The 25,987-nt window shown below is 30.3% G+C and overlaps 1 protein-coding gene across 1 annotated transcript; it reads right to left on the reverse strand.

The window, feature by feature from the left end:
- Nucleotides 1–15,785: 15,785 nt before the first annotated feature.
- On the reverse strand, nucleotides 15,786–19,890 carry LOC107425350 (amino acid permease 4). Its single transcript, XM_048478416.2, has 7 exons — nucleotides 19,731–19,890; nucleotides 19,211–19,352; nucleotides 18,872–19,105; nucleotides 17,637–17,730; nucleotides 17,293–17,507; nucleotides 17,012–17,151; nucleotides 15,786–16,606 (listed from the first exon to the last, which is right to left on the reverse strand). Exons 2-7 carry the CDS (start codon nucleotides 19,350–19,352, stop codon nucleotides 15,953–15,955), a joined length of 1,479 nt encoding a protein of 492 aa, XP_048334373.2. The 5' UTR covers nucleotides 19,731–19,890; the 3' UTR covers nucleotides 15,786–15,952.
- Between the last annotated feature and the right edge of the window lie 6,097 nt (nucleotides 19,891–25,987).

Raw genomic sequence — 25,987 nt, forward strand, 5'->3', positions numbered from 1 at the left:
TTCCACCTTTGGAATACTTGCATAAATTGATTCATCCATATAATTCTCCATCATCATCATGCAACACTTATTAGAATGCTTCCAATCCTCATAAAGTTTCCTATTTGCTGCACTATTCTCATCAATTGGTATCTCTAGTGGATCTATCTCCAAAGCCAAATCCGATTTCATAAAGGTCAAATTCATAACTAAAGTCTTCTTCCATTTCTGATAGTTTGTCCCATCCAATTTTATCTTGGCAGTCATAGGCAGGACATTCGGGGTGCTACTAACTGTGAAAATAGTAAGCATAAGAAAGCATTTAATATATATAAAACAATAACTATTTTCCAGCCTTTCAAAACAAAACATAAAATTAATATCGCTAGGGTTTTTATAGCACTAAAGATACCATTCCTCGGACCAGGGACAGTCAACCAAATAACCACAATCAAATGCATTGAACTGAATCATCGACATGGTAATTCAGAACCTACGATTCATGGCATTTAATCAACTTTCACTGCTATTCTAAATGTCATACAAAGCAACTAAAACCACCGACAGGATAGCTTAGTTAACCGTATAGACCCTGGTTAATAAATGGGAGAAAATAACATATTGGCAATTTTATGAAATAGATAAACATCAAACATCCCACTTATTATGCCAACACACATTACATTGGTACATATAATACAGACAAAATAAGTCTCACGACAGGTGAGCACCTATAATTTCATACTACTATACCAACTAGGCACAAAGCCTCTTTAGAAAAAGTTAACACAATTCAATTTTCAACCATAAATATGTAATTTAATTCAAATAATTTTGAATGGAATAAATAAGCAAACCTATAAATAATCAACAAATAAATAAATGACAATTCAAATTTTATAATAATAAAATAATAGATAAATAAATAATTTATCAACAAATAAAAAAATAAATGAGTAACCAATTAAAAAAAAGAAAAACAATTTTTTTTAAATTTTTCGGCTGCCGTCGTGCTGACGTCAGCACTAAGAACACCAAAAGCCTTGTCGTTTATTTCACCTTCTTCTTTCGATCGGGTTGGTTTTGACCCGGTTTCACTGCTAAACGGGTCTCGAATCGGCCTGTTTGACCCGGTCATAACTCTCCGTTTCGGCCACCGTTTTGGGCGATACCAGAGGCGCTGGGTTCTTCCGGTGACGGTAAATTGTTTCCCCAAGTCAATTTGATTCAAAAAACAACCCAAAACAAACACCAAGCACAAGAATCCATTCGGCCAAGGTTTCTCAAATTTTTTTATTTTAATTAGAGTTTCAGTCCAAAAATAACTCAAAAAGGAATTCAATTCTATCCAGAAAAGAAAAACCACAAAGAACCCAGCTTTTAATTCGAACTAAAACCAAAAATTACATATTTTGCACAATTTGATATGGACCTGATAACCACCAGTTTCGCAAAAAGACTATTTCACAGATTTTATTTTATTTTATTTATTTTTTTTAATTTTTAATTTTTAATTTGAAATAGCATATAGACATCATAAACCCAACGTATAATCTCAGATTCATCGAGGAAGGGGAATTAATTAAAAGGGGAATTAATTAAAATATAAACTTCATGTAATCAATTTACACGATCAAAGATCAATGGTGGAATAAAGCATAAAATCAATACAATGAAAATTACAAAAGAATTTATTATGCATATTAACCATACTTTCCAATACCAATTGTTAGAATTTGTAAATCTAAATATACATAATAAACTCTATTAATTATAAATTACTAAATTAAATTTTTAACCTTGTAAAATAAAAAATAATATAAAATAGTATCTATGTATATACTATTCTCAAACCATTCTCAAATCTCTGTAAATCCTAATATCAAAATACGGTATATATCATATATTTGCTTGCTTGTCTTAAACCTTTTATAGTCTCTACAAATCAGACTTATCAATTAATTTTTAACATATACAAAATACTAATAATTTAATAATATAATAATAATAAAAAAAACATGGATAAGTCAATGAGCTTATAAAGAGAGTTGGTTCTCCAGTCCAATGGACCAATTGGAATCTTATAGAAAATATGCGACTAAGGATCCTACTATAAAATAATAAAATAAACCAGTCTTATTAATGACATAAATAAATCCTGTAAATGAGTTATTGATTATGCTAGATACATAATTATTTATTTATTTAACAAGATGTTTGGAAAACCAACCAAAACAGGGTTAGGTTGAAAGATCCAAGCCCTGGGATGGAAATTTTGATTTGCTTGGTGATGAATTTGGATGTGTTACAATTTTTTGATACCCATTTCTCAGCAAAGGCAAAAATGGGTTGGCTAAACACTTGGTAAGCTCGAAGAAGATGGACTACTATGGCAATGTTGGCTATATCAAGAAGCCAAAATGGATTATGGAAAGCAAATCCAGTTAAGAGGCTTGTAGGGGCTAGATTTCCCACAGCTGCATATCCCAAGCAGCCACAAAGCATGTAGAAAATTGTTCACTGTTGTGCTTATTAGATTGGCCCGTTTCATTGTTGTGGCTTCTGAAGGTGGAGATTTAAGTGTATCTTGTTAATTAACAACTTTCTACTTTGGAAATAAAAAAATAAATAATTGAAATTAGCTGAATTTTTGGAACTTGATAGATCCTTAATATATATATATATACATATACACATATATATATATATATATATATATATATATATATATATAGCAATCTATTTATATGTTGGATTTGTTAATATTAAAGTAAAGATTAGACACAAATTTTAATGGGTTAACCTTGTCTTGTAAAAGTAAATTATAAATGGTTGACATAATATGTATATGGTAAATAAAATAAAACAAAGTTGATAAAATATATGTAATAAAATAACAGCTATTTAAATAAAATAAAATTGTATCACTATTCAGACATAAATAAAGATAGAAAAAAAAAATCCTTATATATATATATATATTATCCAATTAACTTAATTAAAAAATATACATACGATGATCAACAACTTACATGGATTTCTATAAGGAGTAGCAATAGGAAAAAGGACATGTCTCCAATTGCTTGGAAGCTCCTCCGTATCCTTTCACTCTGACTTACTACTCCCACACTTATTCCAGTGAGATTGCCCTTAATAGTTCCATTAGCTATATACAGTCATACATAAAATGGATGACAGATAAATCCAAGCCAATATTCCAACGGATTTTGATACATCAATGCATATTTATATAATATATGGTTTTATTGAAGAATTAATATTGGTTGCTCGATGACCGACATGCATTTTCCAGCCGTTCTATGGAAACAATTAGAACGATTTATGGCCCTGCATGTTGAATTTGATTAAGCTATTCCATTGAGCCAAGGATTATAGAACATGATTAATTAAGTTCTTTACTCTAACCATGAAAAATTAGAGAAAAAAATAATAATTATGGTAAATATTGTAGCTCACATCATGCTTATGGTGTTGAATTAAATTAATATTTGTGGACTTGGCATAATCAATTACTCACTTACAGGGCCTATTTATGCCATTAATGGGACTGGCTTATTTTATTATTATGTAGTAGGGCACTTGGTCACACACTCTCTATAAGACTCCAGTTGGCCCATTGTACTGGAGAACCAACTCTCTTTATAAGCCCATTGACTTATCCATATTTTTCCTAATATAATTATATTATCAAATTATTATTATTTTATGTGTGTCAAAAATTAATGGATAAGTCTGACTTGCAGAGACTATTTAAAGAGTCTAGGGCAAGCAGACAGATATACCATACAGTATTTGGAGATTAGGGTTTTTAGAAATCTGAGAGTGGTTTGAGAGTAGTGTGTCCATAGGCACTACTTTACGTTGTTTCTATTTTGCAGGATTAAAGATCTAATTTATCAATGGTTGCGTTTGGAGGTTAGTAATTTATGATTTATGAAATTTATTATGTATATTTAGATCCATAAAATTTCTAACAATTGGTATCAGAGCATGATTAATATACGTAATAAATTATTTTGAAATTTGTTGTTATATTGATATGCGGCCATTGAACTTTTATCGTGTATATTGATGACATGATATTTATTTTATAATTATTCTCTCGTCCTGTGATTCTGCTATTACATGCTTGTTTCCTGAAATCCAATATGTGAAATTCATCTGTGTTTACGGCTTGTTTGGAGATCCAAATTTTAAGGATGGAATTTTATTGATTAATTTCTCTTCTCTTGTGCAATAACGGGTTTATATTGAGTTTGTGCAAATTATGTGAATTTTTGTTTTAGTTCGAATTAAGACCTGGGTATGGTGAAAAATTCTTCTTTATTGTGTTTTATATTATTTATTATTTCTAATTGGATCTGAAAATCCTTAAAAAAAAAAATTGTAAATATCGGGCGTGTATATGTTTTCCAAAATTTTGGGAAAAATTTGTTTTGTATGAATTTATGATCTGGGTTAACTTGGAAATTGTTTTTCAGTTTGAATGGAGTGAATTAGATTAATCAATTTGGTTCAAAACCTTGTAAAAACTGTTGATTTTGAAACTTCCATGGCCGAATAAAAACCTTGCTTGGATGTTTATTTTGGGTCGATTTTGAATCAAATTGATTTATGGGAAACGTTGCCCAAGGGAAGGCGAAACTAATGCCGCCGGTATCGTCGGAAACGGTGGCCGGAACGGTGAGATATGGCCGGGTAAGACTAGTGGGTCGCGTGACCCGTTTGGACTGGAACCGGGTCACCCGTGACCCGTTTGGACTGGAACCGGGTCACCCGTGACCCGGTTGGGTGAAGAAGAAGGCGCGAACGACGTGCCGTTTGGGCTGACTGCTGACGTCATCTGCTGACGTCAGCACGACACGTCGTTTGCTGACGTCAGCAGATGACATCAGCAGGCAAAAAAAAAAAACTTATTTTTTTTTATTGATTTATTTGTTGTTTATTTATTAATTAATTTAGTGATTCAATTGTTCAATTTATTTATTTATTGTTTGTTTATTTGTTTAATTATCACATTCCAATTTTATTAAATTAAATTAAATATTTGTGATTGGAAAATTGGATTGTGTGAGCTTACCCAAAGAGGCTTTGTGCCTAGTTGGTATAATAGTGTGGGATTTTAGGTACTCACCTGTCGTAAGACTTATTTTATCTGCATTATGTGTACCAATGTAATGTATATTGGCATAGTAGATGGGATGTTTTATATTTGCCTATTTCATGAAATTGCCAATATGTTATTTTTCTCCCACTTATTAACCAGGGTATATACGGGTAATTAAGCTACCCTGTCGGTAGTTCTAGTTGCTTTGTATGACGCTTGGAATGACAGTGGAAGTTAATTAAATGTCATGTATTGCAGGTTCTGAGTTGCCCTGTTGGTAATTCAGTTTAATGCATTTGATTGTGGTTATTTGGTTGACTGTCCCTGGCCCGCGTAAGGGTATCTTTAGTGCTATAAAGACCCTAAGCAATATTTATGTTTGTGTTTTTGTGTTGAGGGGCTGGAAAATAGTAATTGAATTGTCTTAAATTTTTTGAATGTCTTGTTGTTTACTATTATTACAGCTAGTAGCACCCCAAACCTTCTGCCCATGACTGCCATGATGAAATTGGATGGGACAAATTATCAGAAATGGAAGAAAACCTTAGTTATGAATTTGACTTTCATGAAATTGGATTTGGATTTGGAGATAAATCCACCAAAGATACCGACTGATGAGAGTACTGCAGCAGCTAAGAAACTTTATGAGGATTGGAAACACTCTAATAAGTGCTGTATGATGATGATGGAGAATTACATGGATAAGGCCATATATGCTAGTATTCCTAAAGTGAATACTGCAAAAGGACTTCTTGAGAAGATAGGAAAGAAGTTTATCAAGTTTGATATGAATGAGAAGCATCATTATTTGGACCTATTGAATAATACCAAGTATGATGGTATTAAAGGAGTAAGGGACTATATTATGCTACTTTCTTCCTATTATAATAAGTTGAAGGATCTTAAGATGGACATTGGAGAGGAGTTCTTGACCTATTCTATAATGAGAAGTCTTCCATCACAGTTTGATAATACAAGGTCGAGTTTGAATACTAAGAAAGAAGGTTGTAGTTTGGAGGAATTGACTACTATCCTTGTCAAGGAAGAGGATGATATTAAATTAAGTAAGTCTAGGTTTGTTGCTATGGTTTCACATCAGGTAGATAAGTCCAAGAAGTTTTTCCAAAAGAACGGACAAGGATTCAAGCCAGGACAAGGTTTCAAGCCTGGGCAGGGTTTTAACCCCAATAGGAAGAAGTTTTCTGGTATGAAGCCTAAAGGGCCGAGGGATGGTGGTTTTCAGATTAGAGAAAGGAAAGAGTACTTCAATGGAAGGTGTGGATACTGCAATAAAGTTGGACACAAGAAGATAGACTGTCGGACCTTAAAGCTAAAGCAAGAGAAGAAAGGTAATATTTTAATGATTGAGACCAATATTATCGATGTGCCTATGAATTCTTGGTGGTTAGATACTGGAGCAACAATTCATGTTACTAATTCATTGCAGGGGATGATAAGCTGAAGGGACCTAACCAATCTTGAGCAGCATGTTTATATGGGAGATAGCTCAAGAGTGAAGGTGGACATTGTGAGAACAATCAAGTTGAAGCTTGCCACTGGATATGTTTTGGAGTTGCAAGAAGTTTCTTATGTACCTTCAATAAGAAGAAACTTGTTATCTATTTCTGTTTTGGATAGTCAATGTTATAGTTTTTTGTTTGGAAATAACAAAGTTGAATTATTTCAGGATGGTAAAGTTGTTGGTTTTGGAATTTTATGTGGCAATTTATATAAGCTTGATTTATTTAATAATGGTCTCAATTTCACTGTTAATTCTGTTGTTGCTCCTATTGTTGCTTCCAAACGCCCAAAAGTTAATGAAAATTCCTCAATGTTATGGCATAAACGTTTGGGACATATTTCTAGGCACAGAATGGAAAGGTTAGTAAAGGATGGGATACTTCCTAATCTTGATTTCTCTGATCTGTTGACTTGTGTTGAATGTGTGAAAGGGAAGTTAACTGCCAAGGTAAGAAAGGATAAGTTAGCTAGGTATGGAGATGTTTTGGAGTTAATCCACACTGACATATGTGGACCTTTTACACCAACTGCTTTGGGTGGTTATAGATATTTTATTACCTTCATTGACGATTACTCTCGTTATGGACATGTTGAGCTTATTCATGAGAAGTCAGATTCTTTAGTTGCCTTTAAAGAGTTTAAGGTAAAGATGGAGCTTCAAAAGAATAAGAAAATAAAAGCTGTAAGGTCTGATAGAGGTGGTGAGTTTTATGGTAGATATGATGAGACTGGAAGGAACCCAGGGCCTTTTGCTATTTATTTGTGTGAGTGTGGCATTGATGCGCAATATACGATGCCTGGTACACCTCAGCAAAATGGCATAGCTGAGAGAAGGAATAGAACTTTGTTGGATATGGTGCGGTCTATGTTGGCAAATTCTAGGTTGCCACATTATTTGTGAGGAGAGGCTTTAAGGACGGCGGCTTATATTTTGAATCAAGTTCCAAGTAAGTCCGTTCCTAAGACACCTTTTGAGTTGTGGTCAGGAAGAAAGCCTAATTTGCACCATTTTCGAATATGGGGTTGCAAAGCTGAAGTAAGGATTTATAATCCCCAAATTAAGAAGTTGGATCCTAAAACCATTAGTGGATATTTTGTTGGCTATTGTATAGGATCTAGGGGTTCAAGATTCTTTTGTCCTTCTCACACCACCAGGATCGTGGAATCAGACAGGGCCATTTATTTTGAAGATGATTTTGGGTTTGGTGATAGTAATGGTCCAAGGGAATCTCAATTTAGAGAAGAAAGTGTTTTCATTCCCAGTATAGTTGTTCCTGATAAAAGATATTGTTGATCCAGTAGTTGGTCAGAATGAACTCATTGTTGAAGAGCAGGATATTCCAGCTATTGCAGATGCTGATGTACCTTTGAGGAGGTCACAAAAGATTAGGAGATCAGCTATTCCTGATGACTATGAGGTTTACTTGCAGGAGCATGAGTTTGACATAAGTGATGATTCAGATCCAGTCACTTATGAGGAAGCCATAAGTAGTTCAAACTCAAATTTTTGGTTGGATGCAATGGAAGATGAAATGAAATCCATGGCATCAAATCGTGTTTGGGATTTGGTTGAATTACCAGAGGGTAGCAAGCCTATTGGGTGCAAATGGGTCTTTAAGACTAAAAAGGACTCCAATGGTCAAGTGGAGAGGTATAAGTCTAGACTTGTAGCTAAAGGGTTTAACCAGAAGGAAGGAATTGATTATACAGAGACTTTCTCTCCTGTATCCACAAAGGATTCTTTTAGAATCATTATGGCGATTGTGGCGCATTATGACCTGGAGTTGCATCAGATGGATGTCAGAACTGCTTTTCTGAATGGTGATTTATATGAGGATGTATATATGGTTCAACCAGTTGGTTTCCAACAAACAGGGAATGGTAATTTGGTTTGTAAGCTTAAGAAATCTATTTATGGTCTTAAGCAAGCTTCAAGACAATGGTATCTTAAGTTTGATGAGGTTGTCACCAAAACTGGCTTTAAGGAGAATGTTGTTGATAGATGCATATATATGAAGGTCAGTGGGAGCAGTTTTATATTTCTGGTGTTGTATGTTGATGACATACTTTTGGCTACTAATGACACTGACCTATTAGCTGAGACAAAGCAGATGTTGTGCAACCATTTTTGATATGAAAGATCTTGGTGAGACTTCTTTTGTTTTGGGCATCAAGATTGTTCGAGATAGGACTAATTATGTATTGCAATTGTCTCAGAGAGCTTATATTAATAGAATCCTTAAGAGATTTGATATGCATAATTGTTCTCCTGGAAGTGTGCCGGTTACGAAAGGTGAAAAGTTTTCTAAGGATCAGTGTCCCAAGAATGATAGAGAAAGGATGGCAATGAAGAATGTTCGCTAGTCTTCAGCAGTAGGTAGTTTGATGTATGCTCAAGTATGTACACGGCCTGATATAGCTTTTGCTGTGGGTGTGCTTGGTAGATTTATGAGCAATCCTGGTCCTATTCATTACCAAGCAGTTAAGAAGGTCTTTAGGTATCTTCAGGGTACTAAAGATCATATGTTGACATATCGTCGCACCAACTTTCTTGAAGTAGTGGGTTATAGTGATGCAGACTTAAAGGTTGTGTGGATGATAAGAAATCTACCACTGGTTATATATTTATCATGGCAGGAGGTGCTGTGTCTTGGTGGAGTGCCAAGCAGTCAGTGACAGCATCCTCGACTATGGAGGCAGAATATGTGGCGTGTTATGAGGCTACCCATCATGCAGTTTGGCTACGGAATTTTATCCGTGATTTAGGAGTAGTTGACTCCATTGAGAGGCCTATTATGATGTATTGTGATAATACTGCAGCGATATCTTTCTCCAATAATTTAAAAGGTACTCCTGGTGCGAAGTATATTGATGTGAAATATTTTGTGGTAAAGGAGAAAGTTGAAGAGGGCCTCATTACTGTTGTTCACACGCCGACTTATAGCATGGTGGCAGATCCACTGACCAAGGCTTTACCGGTAGGTATATTTGAGGAGCATGTGTCCCGTATGGGATTGTTAGGCAGTTGAGACTGCTGTGGGTCAGTGGGAGTTTGTTATGTTTTCTGTTGTAATATCTAGGGGTGGGCAAAAACCGAACCGGACCGATCAAATCGACCAAACCGACATATTTGGTTTGGTTTGGGTTGGTTTTAATTTAGTAATTGGTTTGGTTCGGTTAAATATATAAAAAAAACCGAAACGGTCGGTTTGGGTTGTAGGTTGGATGAAATTTATCCAACCCAACCCGCACCAAACCGATCATCAATTAAACTAACATTTTATTTTACTTTTATATATAAATATAGTATATAATTATAAAATAAAACTATTATTTTATTTTATTGTGAGAATGAGATTGAAGAGTGTGGAAGAAGACTTTTTAAAATAATTTTTATTTTTATGGATTGTTAGTTTATTTAATTATAAGTTCATTTTAAAATTTAAGATTTCAAATATGGATTGTATTCTATTTTATAATTAATAATGGTTGTAGATTTGTTATAGAATTTATTTGTTGGTGTATGATGTATTTGTATAATTAGGTTGTAGTTGTAGATTTATATTATAGTTATATAATTTTATTTTGTATTATCTTACTTGTATTGTAGTTGTATGGTTTCATGTTGCATTGTAGTTAATAGTTAGTTTATTTGGTATTTTTGCTAGTTGAATGTATATTAAAATTATTTAATTTAGATATTATGTAATTTAGATAATAGCTTGAAAAAAGATGCTTAATTCAAAATATAATGCATGAATATGATTGAAGATTGATAATTAAAAAGGCCTAAAAAAACTTTATACAATTTTGAACCCAATGTGTACAATTTTTGTCTCAAAATAGCATAAATAAAAAATTTTGGGTCGAGATCCAAATCGATCTAAACCGTTAACCCAACCCAAACCGACCAAGGATCATCGGTTTGGTTCGGTTCGGGTTGAACATGGTGATCGGTTTGGTTTGGTTCGTATCCAATCCAAACCGAATTGGTCGGTTCGGTTTAAAAAAATCTATAAAACCGAACCAAACCGCACCAAGCCCACCCCTAGTAATATCCATGTTGAGTATTATTTATTTCTTTGAATATTTTAATACATTGATGTATGTGGATCATTATTTATTTATGAGATGATTTATTACACATATTATTACTCCTTATATTTACAGGCCTGTTGAGACTATTAGTCTATGTATATGTGTATGTTGATCCACATGTGCCATGGTGAATCCCTACTACCTAGTTTGGGTATATTGTTGTATCCTGTCGATACGCAATGTGCTTGAATGAAATGGTTTTGTGTGTTGGGGGATTGCACATGGTTAAGTAAATCTCTACTACCGAGACTGAGTTTATGGCATGCAAAGTACTCGGTTGAAATGGTATAATGTTTTGGGAGATTTACTGAGAGAATCTCTACTGCCTAGTCTAGTATATTGTTGTGCCCTGTCGATATACTATATATTTGGATGAAATGGCATTATGGTTCGGGAGATTCTGTAGTAAGTGAGTTTGGATTTTATATGATGATGATTATGCAGTTCAAGTGGGAGAATGTTGAATTAAATTAATATTTGTGGACTTGGCATAATCAATTACTCACTTACAGGGTCTATTTATGCCATTAATGGGACTGGCTTATTTTATTATTATGTAGTAGGGTCCTTGGTCACACACTCTCTATAAGACTCCAGTTGGCCCATTGGATTGGAGGACCAACTCTCTTTATAAGCCCATTGACTTATCTATATTTTTCCTAGTATAATTATATTATCAAATTATTATTATTTTATGTGTGTCAAAAATTAATGGATAAGTCTGACTTGCAGAGACTATTTATAGAGTGTAGGGCAAGCAGACAGATATACCATACAGTATTTGGAGATTATGGTTTTCAGAAATCTGAAAGTGGTTTGAGAGTAGTGTGTTCATAGGCACTACTTTACGTTGTTTCTATTTTGCAGGATTAAAGATCTAATTTATCAATGGTTGCGTTTGAAGGTTAGTAATTTATGATTTATGGAATTTATTATGTATATTTAGATCCATAAAATTTCTAACATATGGAAGTTCCAATGGTGTATCCAATGCACATGCCGAAAGGGTTCAAGTATTGAACAACCCAACATATCTTTACCTTTGTTCCTCCTGGCCACACGACAAAGACAGATTGATTTTCAATGTTATATATATATATCCATCAAATTAAATTAAGTACTCTTTTAATCTAAATTAAAATATGTAATAAAAAATTAAATAAAAATTGGAAAATTTAAATTGTGCATCTGGTTGTTTAACAATCAATTTAATCCTCGTTTTTAGTTACAGTATGGTTTTAGGTATATATATTTCTAATTACCCACTATTGAACCACCGTAAAAAAAACGATTATGGTCTCATCAAATTAATTTGGAAGAAAATTGAACACCAAAAATTAGACTTCATGTGTTATATTTAGAACAAATTGCTCACGGTCAACTATTATTAATAATGCAAACGTTAACAAAATATTCACTAAAGTAATTTAAATGATGTGATAATTGAAGTAATATATCAAATAATATGATAAGTGATGCGATAATATTTAATTAATTAATTAATTAATTATTGAATAATTTATTTAATTATTTATAATTAGATTATATAGATATATTAATTGATAATATTAACACGTATTAGTTGATAAATATTTTTTATCAATATTTTAGTACTTCTAGCATTATTGTATTTATAATCAATATCTATAAAAATTGGTTATCTTTTAAATGTTTTATTTGGATCAAATTGCCGGATGTTATATTTTAAAGAAGATTGTTGTTTCAGCTGCAACCCTTTTTTAGCAAAATCATAGTTTTTAATTTATAGCTAAATTTACGTAAAATATTTCCTAAATTGATTAAAGATATTGTATATTGATTCGTAAGTTTGTCGTAGAATTAAATGTGATTAGTAAGATAACTTTTCTGTTTCCTTTTTCTTTTATGGGTCAAAAGATACTTTTACTTTCTGACTAAAGAAAGATGCATTTAACTAGTCGCAGTTGTTCCCGTACTAATATGTCTCAAAACCATAATTTTCCATCAGAAATTGAATTATATAGCGTAAATAATCCATTAAAAAAAAAAAACAAAACAAAAAGAAAAACTCTCTTTGCTTTCTTGTCCGTGATCAAGGAAAAACAAAGTTGGATAAAAGAAAGACATATTAAAAAATTAATTACGCTAATAATATATATATATTTTATATCTATAAACAAGATAGAAAATCAAACACTTGAAATAATAATATATGGGGGAAAAATTTGAAAGTACCAAGATTGGATCTGACAACGTCCATGTAAGTATAGTTTCGCTTGCCGGAAATGGGATCTCCAAGACATATGTAGTAGCTCACAAACGCAAACATGAGCAGCACACGAGGGCCTGCAATCCAACCCAGCTGAGCCGTGGCCCATGCCAGTGACAGCACCCCTGAGCCTATCACTGCTGTTATTACACGGGCCATTGCCGTGCATGTAATAAAATTTTATTATTTAACAATAAAATTTTATCTGTTCACAAGGAAAATATGTTGGTCTAACATAAACAATTATATAATTTAAATTTATCCTTTCTGACAAATTAGATAGTCTCCCTAAACATACTTTTTGTTTGGTAGGTAACATTGATGAAGTTACTGCGAATGCTACAGGCTTGGGAACGGAAAGCAAATTGAAGAAATGACTTTAAATTTTTTTATACTGACTCCGAATCAAATTGTTTGGGATTCGAAAGTGAAAGAAATCATTTTATCTATTAATAGTGGACAAATCAGCATATTACCAAATAACGCCTATTGCCACAGCTATAGATATTGGTATTTTAAGAATATGCCTTAACAACCAATGGTTAACGATGACTCTAATGGGTAGTTTTGCTAGAATAGGCAATAATGAGATTACTGTTTTAGTAAATGATGCGGAGAAGTACAGTGACATTGATCCACAAAACGCTGAACAAACTCTTAAAATAGTGGAAGCTAACTCGAGTAAAACTGAAGAGTTTATTAAATATTCTATTTTTTTTTTAAATATAACACTAATCTTAAAAGTTGAATTCTTAAAAAAATATATATATATTAAAATTTTTAATAAATTAATAGTCATATATAGCTTTTATTTATATTTTCATTGGATAACAATTTTAAAATTAATTGTATATTTATGTCACCTAGATTTAAACAGTTTCAATTTTTATACCATATAAAAAATGGACAGTTATTAAAAAAAAAAAGAAAAAAAATCTTTCCATTGGTTTCTCTAAACATTTTGTTAAACGGATCTAGTAAGAAAAGAAATATACATTATTAAATTGACCCTCTATTTTTAGAGAGTCTATAAGACATTCTAAAATTTTCTACAATATAAATTTTTTCTTTAAAATTCAATTCTTAAAAAAAAAAAAAGAAAATAAACTAATAAAATTTTTAATAAATTAATAGCCATATATAGTTTTTATGCACATTATTAATATAAAATAATTTTAAAATTGACTGTATATTTATACCATCTAGATTTTGACAATGTAAATTTTTATGCCATACAAATAGAAATCATTTATTATTGGAAATTGTTTAATCTAAATTAGAGTAACATTTAGAGATGTCCAATTTGTTTGGTGTTTTAAAAAATACCAAACAATGGGTGGAGAAAAATTATATACTAACTACATTTACAATAAAACCTGAGACACTATAAAAAATTATTCATTTAAAATGAGTATAGAAAAATTATATTATAACTACATTTATAATAAAGTCTCTATAAATGAATATCTATGGGACACTATACAAAAATATTCATTTAAAAAATAATTATTTATCGATAAATGAATAATTTATTAATTTATCAGTAAAACGAATTTTTTACTAACTATATAACATATATTAATAAAGAAAAAGATCAATCAGGTTAGATTAAATCATAATCACGAGATTCATTACTACTTAATCAACAGATAAAAGAAAAAAGAATCAATAGAAAATTTTACTATAAAGAGAAATCTACTAATAGAAGGAATCTTATCAGTAAATGCAAAGAAAACCTTCGTTGTTTTGGTTAATTATTTGACTTCTACTTATGAAAAATTATGGATCAATTAATCAAATAGTATTTCAAATCTAATTTCATTTTCTTGTATATCTTTGAAAAAGCAAACAATTTTAGACGCACATTTTGGGAAAAAAAAATGCTAAATTAAACAAAAAAATAAAAACTGTGAAGTAATTTTTTTTCAATCATGTATAGTAAATTTTATAACCATTTTTTATAAAGGACTTTTTTTTTAACAAAAAATTATTATCTTATACATTTGACAAATTTATTCACTTAGTATATTAGTCCGGGTTGAAAATGAAAATTTTTATTTATTTAGCAAGATTATTTATTTATCAGATATCAATTATTTATCGATGTTTTTCTGTATTAAAAAAGTATTTCCACATCAATTTAATTTGTTATATTATAGCCTAAGCAAAGCCACATTTTCTAACCTTCGGTTTCCACTTCAAGAAGTCTCCAATAACAAGAATGCATAATGTGCATACTTTTCTTTTGTTTGGTCTTTTTAAAGCCGAATTCTTTAATTTTTACAAACATTTGATATAACAGCTTAAACTCTTACGTGTAAAACTGCTTCATACTAATTTATTTAGTACCCATATTACAAGTTCATCCAAACATGCACCCCTAATAAGCTTTGCCTTAGTTTTCTTAGGTATACATTGTACCAAAGCTCCAAACTCAGCCTACCTAGGTCCATGCTAGTATACAAAAGAAAATTAATTTTTGTTAAGTGTACAGATCATAATTAGTGCAAGGGTAGCTGACATTGACAAATCAGCTAAAAGAAATTCAACTAAAGCTAATTAATAATCGTCAAGTTGACTATTCATTCATGGATTACTACTTGTAACAAATATGATAAATGGTAATACTTTTACAAAAAAAAAAAAACTATAATATCTGGTATAATAACAGTAAAACAGTATTGATAAACTTGGTTGAATGATAAAATTATTGAGAATGCATTTCCACGTCCAGGATTCAATTATAATTTTGAAAATCCACATTTCCACAAGTTGTAATTAATAAAGGAAAAGAAAAATGACACAGTTAGGTAACAAATACTAATGCCATATTAATCTACAGTTATATTTGCGGTGTTTATTACACGAATTTTCCTCCTCCATTTCTAAGAAGAAGAGTATTTAATTTAACCAGGATCCTTAATTAAACAAATAGCTATAACTAAACTATTTGGTACAAAGAGATCTATTTTTCATAGCTAATAGCTTGTGTGGAATGGCCGGAAAACTTTAAGCTCGAGAATAACACCAGCGACCGATCCAACTCCGGCCACAACAGTAACAATCAGGCAAAAGAGACTCAACAAACGAAGAAATATCCATTTAGTTGACCACTTCTCAATCTTCTTGTGGACCATATACATTTCAACTGGAAAATATACTGTTAGGGGCCAAAATCCAATTGCACCCATAATTCCTAGTATATCATTGAAGAATGGTAGCATCATTGATACAACGGTGGTTAGGGTTACGAAAGATGTTCGGAAAACCAACCGAAAGAGGGTTAAGTTGAAAGATCCAAGCCCTGGGACGGAAATTTTGATTTGCTTGGTGATGAATTTGGATGTGTTACAATTTTTTGATACCCATTTCTCAGCAAAGGCAAAAATGGGTTGACTAAACACTTGGTAAGCTCCAAGAAGATGGACTACTATGGCAATGTTGGCTATATCAAGAAGCCAAAATGGATTATGGAAAGCAAATCCAGTTAGGAGGTTTCCAGGGGCTAGATTTCCCACAGCTGCATATCCCAAGCAGCCACAAAGCATGTAGAAAGTTGTTGTCACTGTTGTGCTTATTAGATTGGCCCTTTTCATTGTTGTGGCTTCTGAAGGTGGAGATTTAAGTGTATCCTGATAATTAACAACTTTCTACTTTAGAAATAAAGAAATAAATAATTAAAATTAACTGAACTTTTAGAACTTGATAGATCCTTAATATACACACACACACATATATATATATATATAGCAATCTATTTATATAGTCGATTTGTTAATATTAAACTAAAGATTAAGCACAAATTTAATTGGTTGACCTTATCTTTTAAAAGCAAATTATAAATGGTTGATATGGTATATATATGGTAAATTAAATAAAATAAAGTTGATAAAACATATGAAATAAATTAACTGATCAAACATAAATAAAGATAGGAAAAAAAAAACAGAAAATCTTCATCCATATATATATATATATATATATATTATCAAATCGACTTAATTAAAAAACTATATACATGATGGTCAACAACTTACTTGGATTTCTATAAGGATGAATGAGTAGCAATAGGAAAAGGACATGTCTCCAATTGCTTGGAAGCTCCTCCATATCCTTTCACTTTGACTTACCGCTCCCGCACTAACTCCAGTGAGACTGCCCTTAATAGTTCCATTAGCTATATACAGTCATACATAAAACGGATAACAGGTAAATCCAAGTCAATATTCAAATTGATTTTGGATACATCAATGCATGTTTATACAATATATGGTTTTATTGTAAGAATTAATATTGCTTTAAGAATGATATGGTGTACCTGCAATTCTAGCGATTGCAAGGCCGAGGCCAATTGTGGAGTAAGTAAAAGACATAACAGCAGCAATAGTGGAAAGCCACCATGCCTGGCTAAGGTCTGGAATCTGAGATAACACAATTTCTATGATTCCAAACATGATCATGTACGGGTTGCTCGATGACCGACATGCCTTTTTCTCGCCGTTCTTATGGAAACAATTAGAACGGTTTATGGCCCTGCATGTTGAATTTGATTAAGTTATTCCATTGAGCCAAGGATCACAGAACATGATTAATTAAGTTCGTTATTCAAAACATGAAAAATTAGAAAAAAAATTAATAATTATGATAAATATTGTAGCTCACATCATGCTTATGGAAGTTCCAATGGTGTATCCAATGCATATGCCGAAAAGGTTCAAGTATTGAACAACCCCACATATCTTTACCTTTGTTCCTCCTGCCCACATGACAAAGACGACAGATTGATTTCAATGTTATATATATATGTTCACCAAATTAAATTAAAAAGTACTCTTTTAATCTAAATTAAAATACGTAATAAAAAAATTAAATTAAGATTGAAAATTTTAAATTGTGCATCTGCTTGTTTACCAATCAATTTAATCCTCATTTTTAGTTGCCATATATGGTTTTAGGTATAAATTTCTAATTACCCACCTAAGCTATTGAACCATCGTAAGAAAAACAATTATGGTCTCGTCAAATTAATTTGGAAGAAAAATTCGACACCAAAAATTAGACTTCATGTATCATGTGAAGAACAAATTGCTCACGATCAACTATTATTAATAATGCAAATGCTGATCGACTATTATTAATAATGTAAATGCTAATAGAATATTTACTGATATAATGAATGATATAATAATATTTAATTAACTAATTAGTTATTTATTTATTCATTGTTATTGATAAATTATATAGATATGTTAACTGATAGTATATTAACATGTGCCTTCAATATTTTAGTATCTGTAGTATTGCTATATTTATAATTAATGCATACAAAAATTGGTTTTCTTTTAAATGTTTTATTTGGAACAAATTGCCGGATGTTATGCTCTAAAAAGAAGATTATAGTTTCAGCTACAACCCCTTTTTAGCAAAATCATAGTTGTTAATTTATAGCTAAATTTACGTAAAATTTTTCCTACTGTGAATAAATGTATTGTATATTCATTCGTAAGTTTTGGTCATTGAATTAAATGTGATTAGTAAGACAACTTTTTCTTTTTCTTTTATGAGTCAAAGAGACTTTTACTTTTTGACCAAGGAAAGATGCATTTAACTAGTCCCAATTGATCCCGTACTAAGTGTCTTAAAACCAAACTTTTTCATCAGAAATAGAATTATATAGCGTAAATAATCCATTAAAAAAAAAAAAAACAAAACAAAACTAAAAAAAAAAAAAAACTCTCTTTGCTTTATTGTCCGTGATCATGGAAAAACAAAGTTGGATAAAGAAAGACATATTAAAAAATTAATTAGGCTACTAATATATATATTTTATATCTATAAACAAGATTGAAAATCAAACACTTGAAATAATAATATGTGGGAAAAAAAATGGAAAGTACCAAGATTGGATCGGACAACGTCCATGTAAGTATAGTTTCGCTTGCCGGAAATGGGGTCGCCGAATCTGTAACAGTCGGCGAGAAGAGAAGACATGTAGTAGCTCACAAACGCAAACATGAGCAGCACACAAGGGCCTGCAATCCAACCCAGCTGAGCCGTGGCCCATGCCAGTGATAGCACTCCTGAGCCTATCACTGCTGTTATTACATGGGCACTTGCTGTCCATACACTCCCTGTGCAGTTTCATATACGAAATTAATTTTTGTACATAAAATAATCATATATAACTTCCTAATTAACTAAAATTTTGATTTACGTATCAAATTAATTATACTTACCGGTTCGTTTTGGACGGCCATCGTCGTCGTAAAGTTTGGGATTACTTTGATCAGAGAGCACATGATCATCATCATGATGATCCAATGAGACATGAAGTACTTGGTTTTGGCTGCTCTTTATAATCCCATTGTTCTCACCCATCTAGAATTACACAAATTATACACATAACTATATGCATATTACCATTTCAGGAGTGGATATAATTAGTCTATATATACAGATATAGAAATTCTATTATCCAAAATTCTAGATCAACTTATTGAGAATATAACAGCGGATATTATGGATAAACGTCTGGCTGTGTATATTAAAAGCAAAAATATGCTTATTGCTTGTCTGATATATATGTGGATATATATTCTGCATGATGGATTAATCAGCATCAAGTATTTATAGAAATAATAAGAGCTTAGCACATTTGATCACTACTCCAAATAAAGGTAAAAAAATAATAATAACAAAAAAAAAAAAAAAAAAAATAGCTGCATCACTATGTACACACACTCGTCCAAATATTACCTGTGTTTCACTTGAGGCCAGAAAACAATTAATCAGAACCGGACAATGAAAGGGCAATGAAGGTTTTTTCCTTTTTCTTTTTTTAATTTCTCAGTGAAAGGGCAATGAAAGGTTATGGAAGGGTTATTGCCCCGTGGCTTCTATGGTTTTTCCTTTTTATAAACGAAGAAGGTGGTGGGTGTATCTAATAATTACTGTTTATTTAATTTAATTAACATTAATTAATTTCCTTTTTCTCATTATAATCAATCTCTTACTTTCAGTAGTGACTGTGTATTCCATGCGGCATCTTATCCATGTCTATGATATTCAATAGTAGCTAGGGGAATAGAGTCTTTCCTACACATTAAATAAATTTTAAACCCGATTTTTTATTGATATTGTTATTATTAATTATTATTATTGCTTGCTCTTGATTTCTATTCCCTCTTCTATTCAATATTGATGTCTTACCATATAAAATATTATTAGAAGTAATCATTGAGGCTTAGAAAGTTGGCAGCCATAATATGAACCCTTTCGGAAAAAATATAAAAATCTAATGTATATATATAGTAACTGACCTCTTCTGGCATGGACTGGGACAAGCATTAGTAGAATCATGTAGACCTGGTAATTCATGTTCATGGATCGTGTTCTTGTCAATCCATTTAATAATCGTGTTAAAAATGCCTAACCTGAACACGATCCATTAATCGTATCAGGTACCTAAAACACTAATCTGACCTGTTTATAAATAGGTAAACACGACACGATCCATTTAATACGATTATTTTACTGGGTCGTGTTGACCTATTAATCTGTTAACCTGAAATTGACCAGTTAACCCGAAAATTAACCTATTAACCTGAAAATTAACCTATTTATTTTTGTTTTATTAAAGATTTATTTTTATCTTTAAAAAATTAATAATGGAAAATTATTTTTATAAAGTTTTTAATTTATAATATTTTTTAGTTATTAAATATTATATTATGGATAAAATTATAATTTAAATAGGTTGTAATAGGTATATAATCGTGTCGGGTTGAAATTGACACGTTTAATAAATAGGTCATAACGGGTCAATTTCGAGTTAAATGGGACAACCCGAAAATGACACGATTAGTAATCGTATTAAACGGGTTGACCCGATTATGACCCAAATCCATTTATGATAAACCCAAATCTATTTATTCTGTATCGTTTTCGAGTCGTATCGTCGTATCATGATCTAGATTGCCACCTCTAGAACCATGCATGTGCATCAATTTCTCTTTCTGTCGATCTGTCTCATTTCTCTTCTTATTTTTCGGTTTTTATGCATGGACACATCTAAATATAACCAAAGCTTTTAGAAATAAATAAATAAAAGAAATATAAATAGTGAGAAAATTAATTATATGAATTCATCTAGAACAATCCTACCTCACATTATTTTTCTTAAACTTCAAAAATTGAAAAAAAACTAAAAAAAAAACTTATGAGGTAAATTTGTACATAAACAATAAAATGTATTTATATATCAATAATACTATATTTACTAAAATAAATTATTTATATTGTTATCATTAAAATGTTTACAAAATTAAATAATTCAAAATTAAAATTTACTTAGTGAACAGAATTTATATATATTTTTAATTTACTTATATATTTAAGAGTTTATTTATTTATATTTAAAGTATATGATTTATCCATTTAAAAATCCAATTATCCATATTTAAATTATATAAATATATCAACTAATAATATATTTAATACATATCATTTGATAAATGTTTTACCAAAAACATTTGGTGTCTATTGCATTAATGATGTGCATATATAGGTTTTACCATCAAAATTTTCTTTATCAGCATTTTAATCTATTAAAGGTTTGAGATTTAAAATTAATACATGTTTATCTTATATGAATTTAGTAGATTACAAAAATCTCATATGGACCCTTAAAATAGTTTTAATTTTTAATAATTAAAGCAATTCAAAAATTGAAAAAAAGAAAAGAAAAAAGTATTGATGGTAAAACCCTTTGTGATTGGAGCTTGGTATTGTGTATATACATATATACCTAAAACCAGTTTAAGTATTTATTTATTTTTCTTATTGTCTTTTCCCAGAAATTTTTGAATCTTAATTCAACGTAAACAGTAAACTAAGCAAATAATTATCATTTCCTTTCTCTAATGTCAGAGGATTCCACAGGCCAATTTTTACTATTAATCCTCCAATTATCTCCTCCGCGAAATTAAACATGAAAGTGCCTCTCCTTCGTCACTTTCGCTCAGAATATAAGGATTTATTGATTTGTAAGTTTGTAAAACGCACAAAAATTATGTATTATTTTTAATAAGCTAGCTAAGAATAATTAGCATGCATATATTCGATCGTCCAATGAATTATAGAAAACTGTTTCCAATTAAGCTATATATTGATTGAATAATGTCGTCAATAGAAATATCATTGTATATATCTTTTAGAATAATTTAAGATCCATTTACATAATACCCCATTGTTGACTTATTGATGTAATTATTGTTTAACAAAATATATATTTTAGAGATAATTATGACAATATGGAAATTACGGGTTTGCATTGGAAATTAAATGCAACAAATATTGCATGTCGTCCTTTCAAAGGAACACACCAAAAGTACTTCCCAAATTACATGGACTTTGCCAAAAAAAAAAATTAAAAAAAAAAAAAGGTTAAGAGTAAAAGAAGAAGAAAGAAGAAAAATTAGACTATCTTGAATGACTCTTGAGTACAAGATTTTTTTCTTTTTACTATATTAAAAAAATAAATGCCCATTTAAAAAAAAAATTTCAAAAAATATATCTAAACTTTTTATCATGTAATAAACAAATAAAAAAATATTGTCAAAATGACTTTTTATTTTTATTGGACATTCTAAAATTTTTTGAAAATGATTGTTTTTAAAAACAATCAATTTTTTCGATAAGAAAAAAATATTAAAATATTTAATCAATTAATATCCATAAATAATTTTTAAATACATTAACATATAAAAATAATTATAAAATTAACTATATAATTTATACCAAAACAAAATCAATTTTTATGTAAATATTTAGCCATTCACAAAATGATGAGGGAAAAAAAAAAAAAAAAAAAACACAAAGAAACAAAAGCGGCGCATTAATTCCACTTGGGCATCAACTTCCTTGAAGCAACAATTCGGCCATCAAATCAGTTCCCTTAATGGAATAAACAAAACACAATGGGATACGATAGGGTAAAAAAGTCCTATGACGAATATATCATGTGTAAAAATATATAATATAATATATATATATATATATAGTCCGTTTATGGTGCGGATTATAGTATTGATGACAGTTTTTCATAATATTGGTAACGATTTTTTCAAAAACCATCGTTAATACTATGAAAAACCGTCATTAATACTGCGGTTCTCATGCGGACCGTCTTTACTATAAAATTTTCATATATGTATATATAAGTATCTGGTTCATCATAATTTTTTTTTTTTTAAGGTGGCATTAAAATCAGAATTCTCTGCTCTCCAATGTAGTGGGGAACAGATATGCCTTAATTGTTTATATTTTTCCTACACAGAACCAATGAAACACGTATCAAATTGAGTCAACCGATCCATTCCCAAATGCAATAATTTTTCATACACGCCACTTATATAATATGCATAGTTTCTTATTAAATCAACTAGCATAATACTACTATTCTAAAAATTTATAAAATAAGTCCCTCAAATTTAGTTTAAAAGATAGATTCATCGTTGTTAAATAAACCTATGTCAAATTGACCGATTGACTTTTTTTAAAATTTATTTAATTAGAAAGAACCTATATTCTTAGAAATATTTGATAAAAGAATAACTTTATATATATATATATATATATATATAATCATTTTTGTATTACGTAAATGGTAAAATCATTTTTTTTATCAGCTTGTAAATTGTTAAGGTTAAAATTTATAAATGTATTAATAGATTATACATTCTAATAAAATAGTAAAACTTTAGCATAGCAAAATCTTATATCAACTTAAATAAATTACTTATTTAAATTTTAACGCGTGGAACACTTTTAAGAGGAGGAGGAGGTACTAAACTAGGAGAGCCGGATACGGATAGAATTCCTATATATATTATTTTCTACATTCTCTCAGAGTCCCACTTTCTATTTAATATTTTTTCTTTATTAATTACTGATGTAAGTTACCACTATCATGGAATAAATACTTAAAATGGGTATCACTTGGTTACTTTTTTAAGTTGGAAAAAAAAAAAAGAAAAAAAGAAAAAAAAAAAAAAGTGAATTGAGAGATGGGATTAAATGAAACACATTGTCATCCACATAAAATGCACAAATTGAGCTTATTATTAATAAAGACACAGAATAGCTATGGTTATCACAAAGAACTAAACAACAGCCACACAAAATCAAGCAATAGAGTTTCAATTATCCCAAAAAACCGAAAGGAAAAATCAAGATCAAAATCAAAGTCATTTCTTTTGAGCTGCCACCAATAAAACCCCACTTTGATTTCATGATCATCTAGTGGTCCTGTACTTTTATCCACCAACGTAAGCTTTTCGGAAAGCCGTCTGTACTCAATCATAGTGCCTTTGGAAATCAGACAATTCAAAAAGAAGCACATGGCCGACTCTTTCGTGGCCAAAAAGCTTCAAACCCAGGACACCATAATTCTAGATACATGTCTGCTCTTTCTTGTACATTGATATCATGATTTTACCTTCTTTTTGTTTTTTTTGTTTTTTTTTTGGGTGAATGATTTCATGATTTTGCTTAAAGTCTGTAAAATATAACATTTGAATATGTATGTGTATATTTAGAGAGAATGAATAAGGTGTACATAAAAATTAAATATCGTAATTAATTATCACATGGGGATTTTTAGTTTTGGTGAAGAAGGGATGTATTTTGCTGCTTTGTTCAGGATATTAAATGTGAAAGGCTTCGTAATAATTAACCAACAAGATCTCCAATATATTCACCCAAAAAAAAAAAAAAAAAAAAAAAAAAACCAAGATCTCCAATATCATAAAATTTCCATGAGAAACAATAAAAATTAAGCTAGTGATAGAACCAGTCATATTTCCACTACGCTAATGCAAAGCCAAAATTCCAAATATTTATATATCCTTGCATATGACATCACTTTTTACTCGATACATATCCAAATTTGATGAAGTTACAGATCACTTGCTTCCTAAGACATTGGACTATATTGACCAAATTTTCAATTTCATATCATGAATGTAATGAGCTTTTATCGATGAGAGAGAGAGAGAGAGAGAGAGAGAGAGAGAGGACTAGTACGAATTGGCTGAGATTGATGATTACAGTGAAATTTTTATGGAGCTAAAAGGACGCAATAAAGTTAATGAACAAAATACTTGACTAAATACTTGCAGATAAAAAATGCTCGACTAAACGAGGAAGAAGAAACGTTGACTGAAAACCATAACAACCCCTCCCGTAGCCGCCCCTTCCCCACCCCCCAACAACCCACAAAAAAATGCTGCATACCGGAAAATAGAATCCTAAGAGAGGTATTAATCATTTTATTTATCATTTTTATTTTTCTTATTAAAATTTGACTTTGTAATTAAATGTATCTCTGGTCATAACTTACAGCAGCATATTGTAGTAAAATTTCGATAAATAAATAATCTCTCACTAAATAAATAAAATTATTCGATCCCAACTCGAATCAGGATACTAAATGAATAAATTCACTAAATATATAATATAATAATTTTTTAAAGCATTTTTAGGATCAATTGAATATATAAATTAACAATTAATCAAACTTGTAAAAAATCAATAATATATATAAACATTTATTGTACATAATTAGAAATTTTTACTTAAATGAGTTTTTTTTTTTTTTTTCAAAATATGCATACAAGAAAACAAAGTACAATTTAAAATAAGAATTGATGAATTGATCCACAATTTTTCATAAGGGAAGGAAAACTAATTAGCAGACTTAGCAATGGTCCTTTTTATATTTATTGGTAGAATTCTTTCCTTTAGTAGACTTTTCTGTATGGTAAAATTCTCTATTTATTTTTTCATTATTTATTGATTAATTGATGATCAATCATGTGATTGTAGATTTAATTAAGCCTAATTGATATGTTCTTTTATTAATATTTATTATATAGTTAGTAAAATTGTTTCTCAAAAACAGTATACAATAATTCTTTTTAAGTTGATAAAGATTCATTCATCAATAAATTATT

Source organism: Ziziphus jujuba, chromosome 7 (assembly GCF_031755915.1).
Source record: "Ziziphus jujuba cultivar Dongzao chromosome 7, ASM3175591v1".
Taxonomy (NCBI): Eukaryota; Viridiplantae; Streptophyta; class Magnoliopsida; order Rosales; family Rhamnaceae; genus Ziziphus; species Ziziphus jujuba.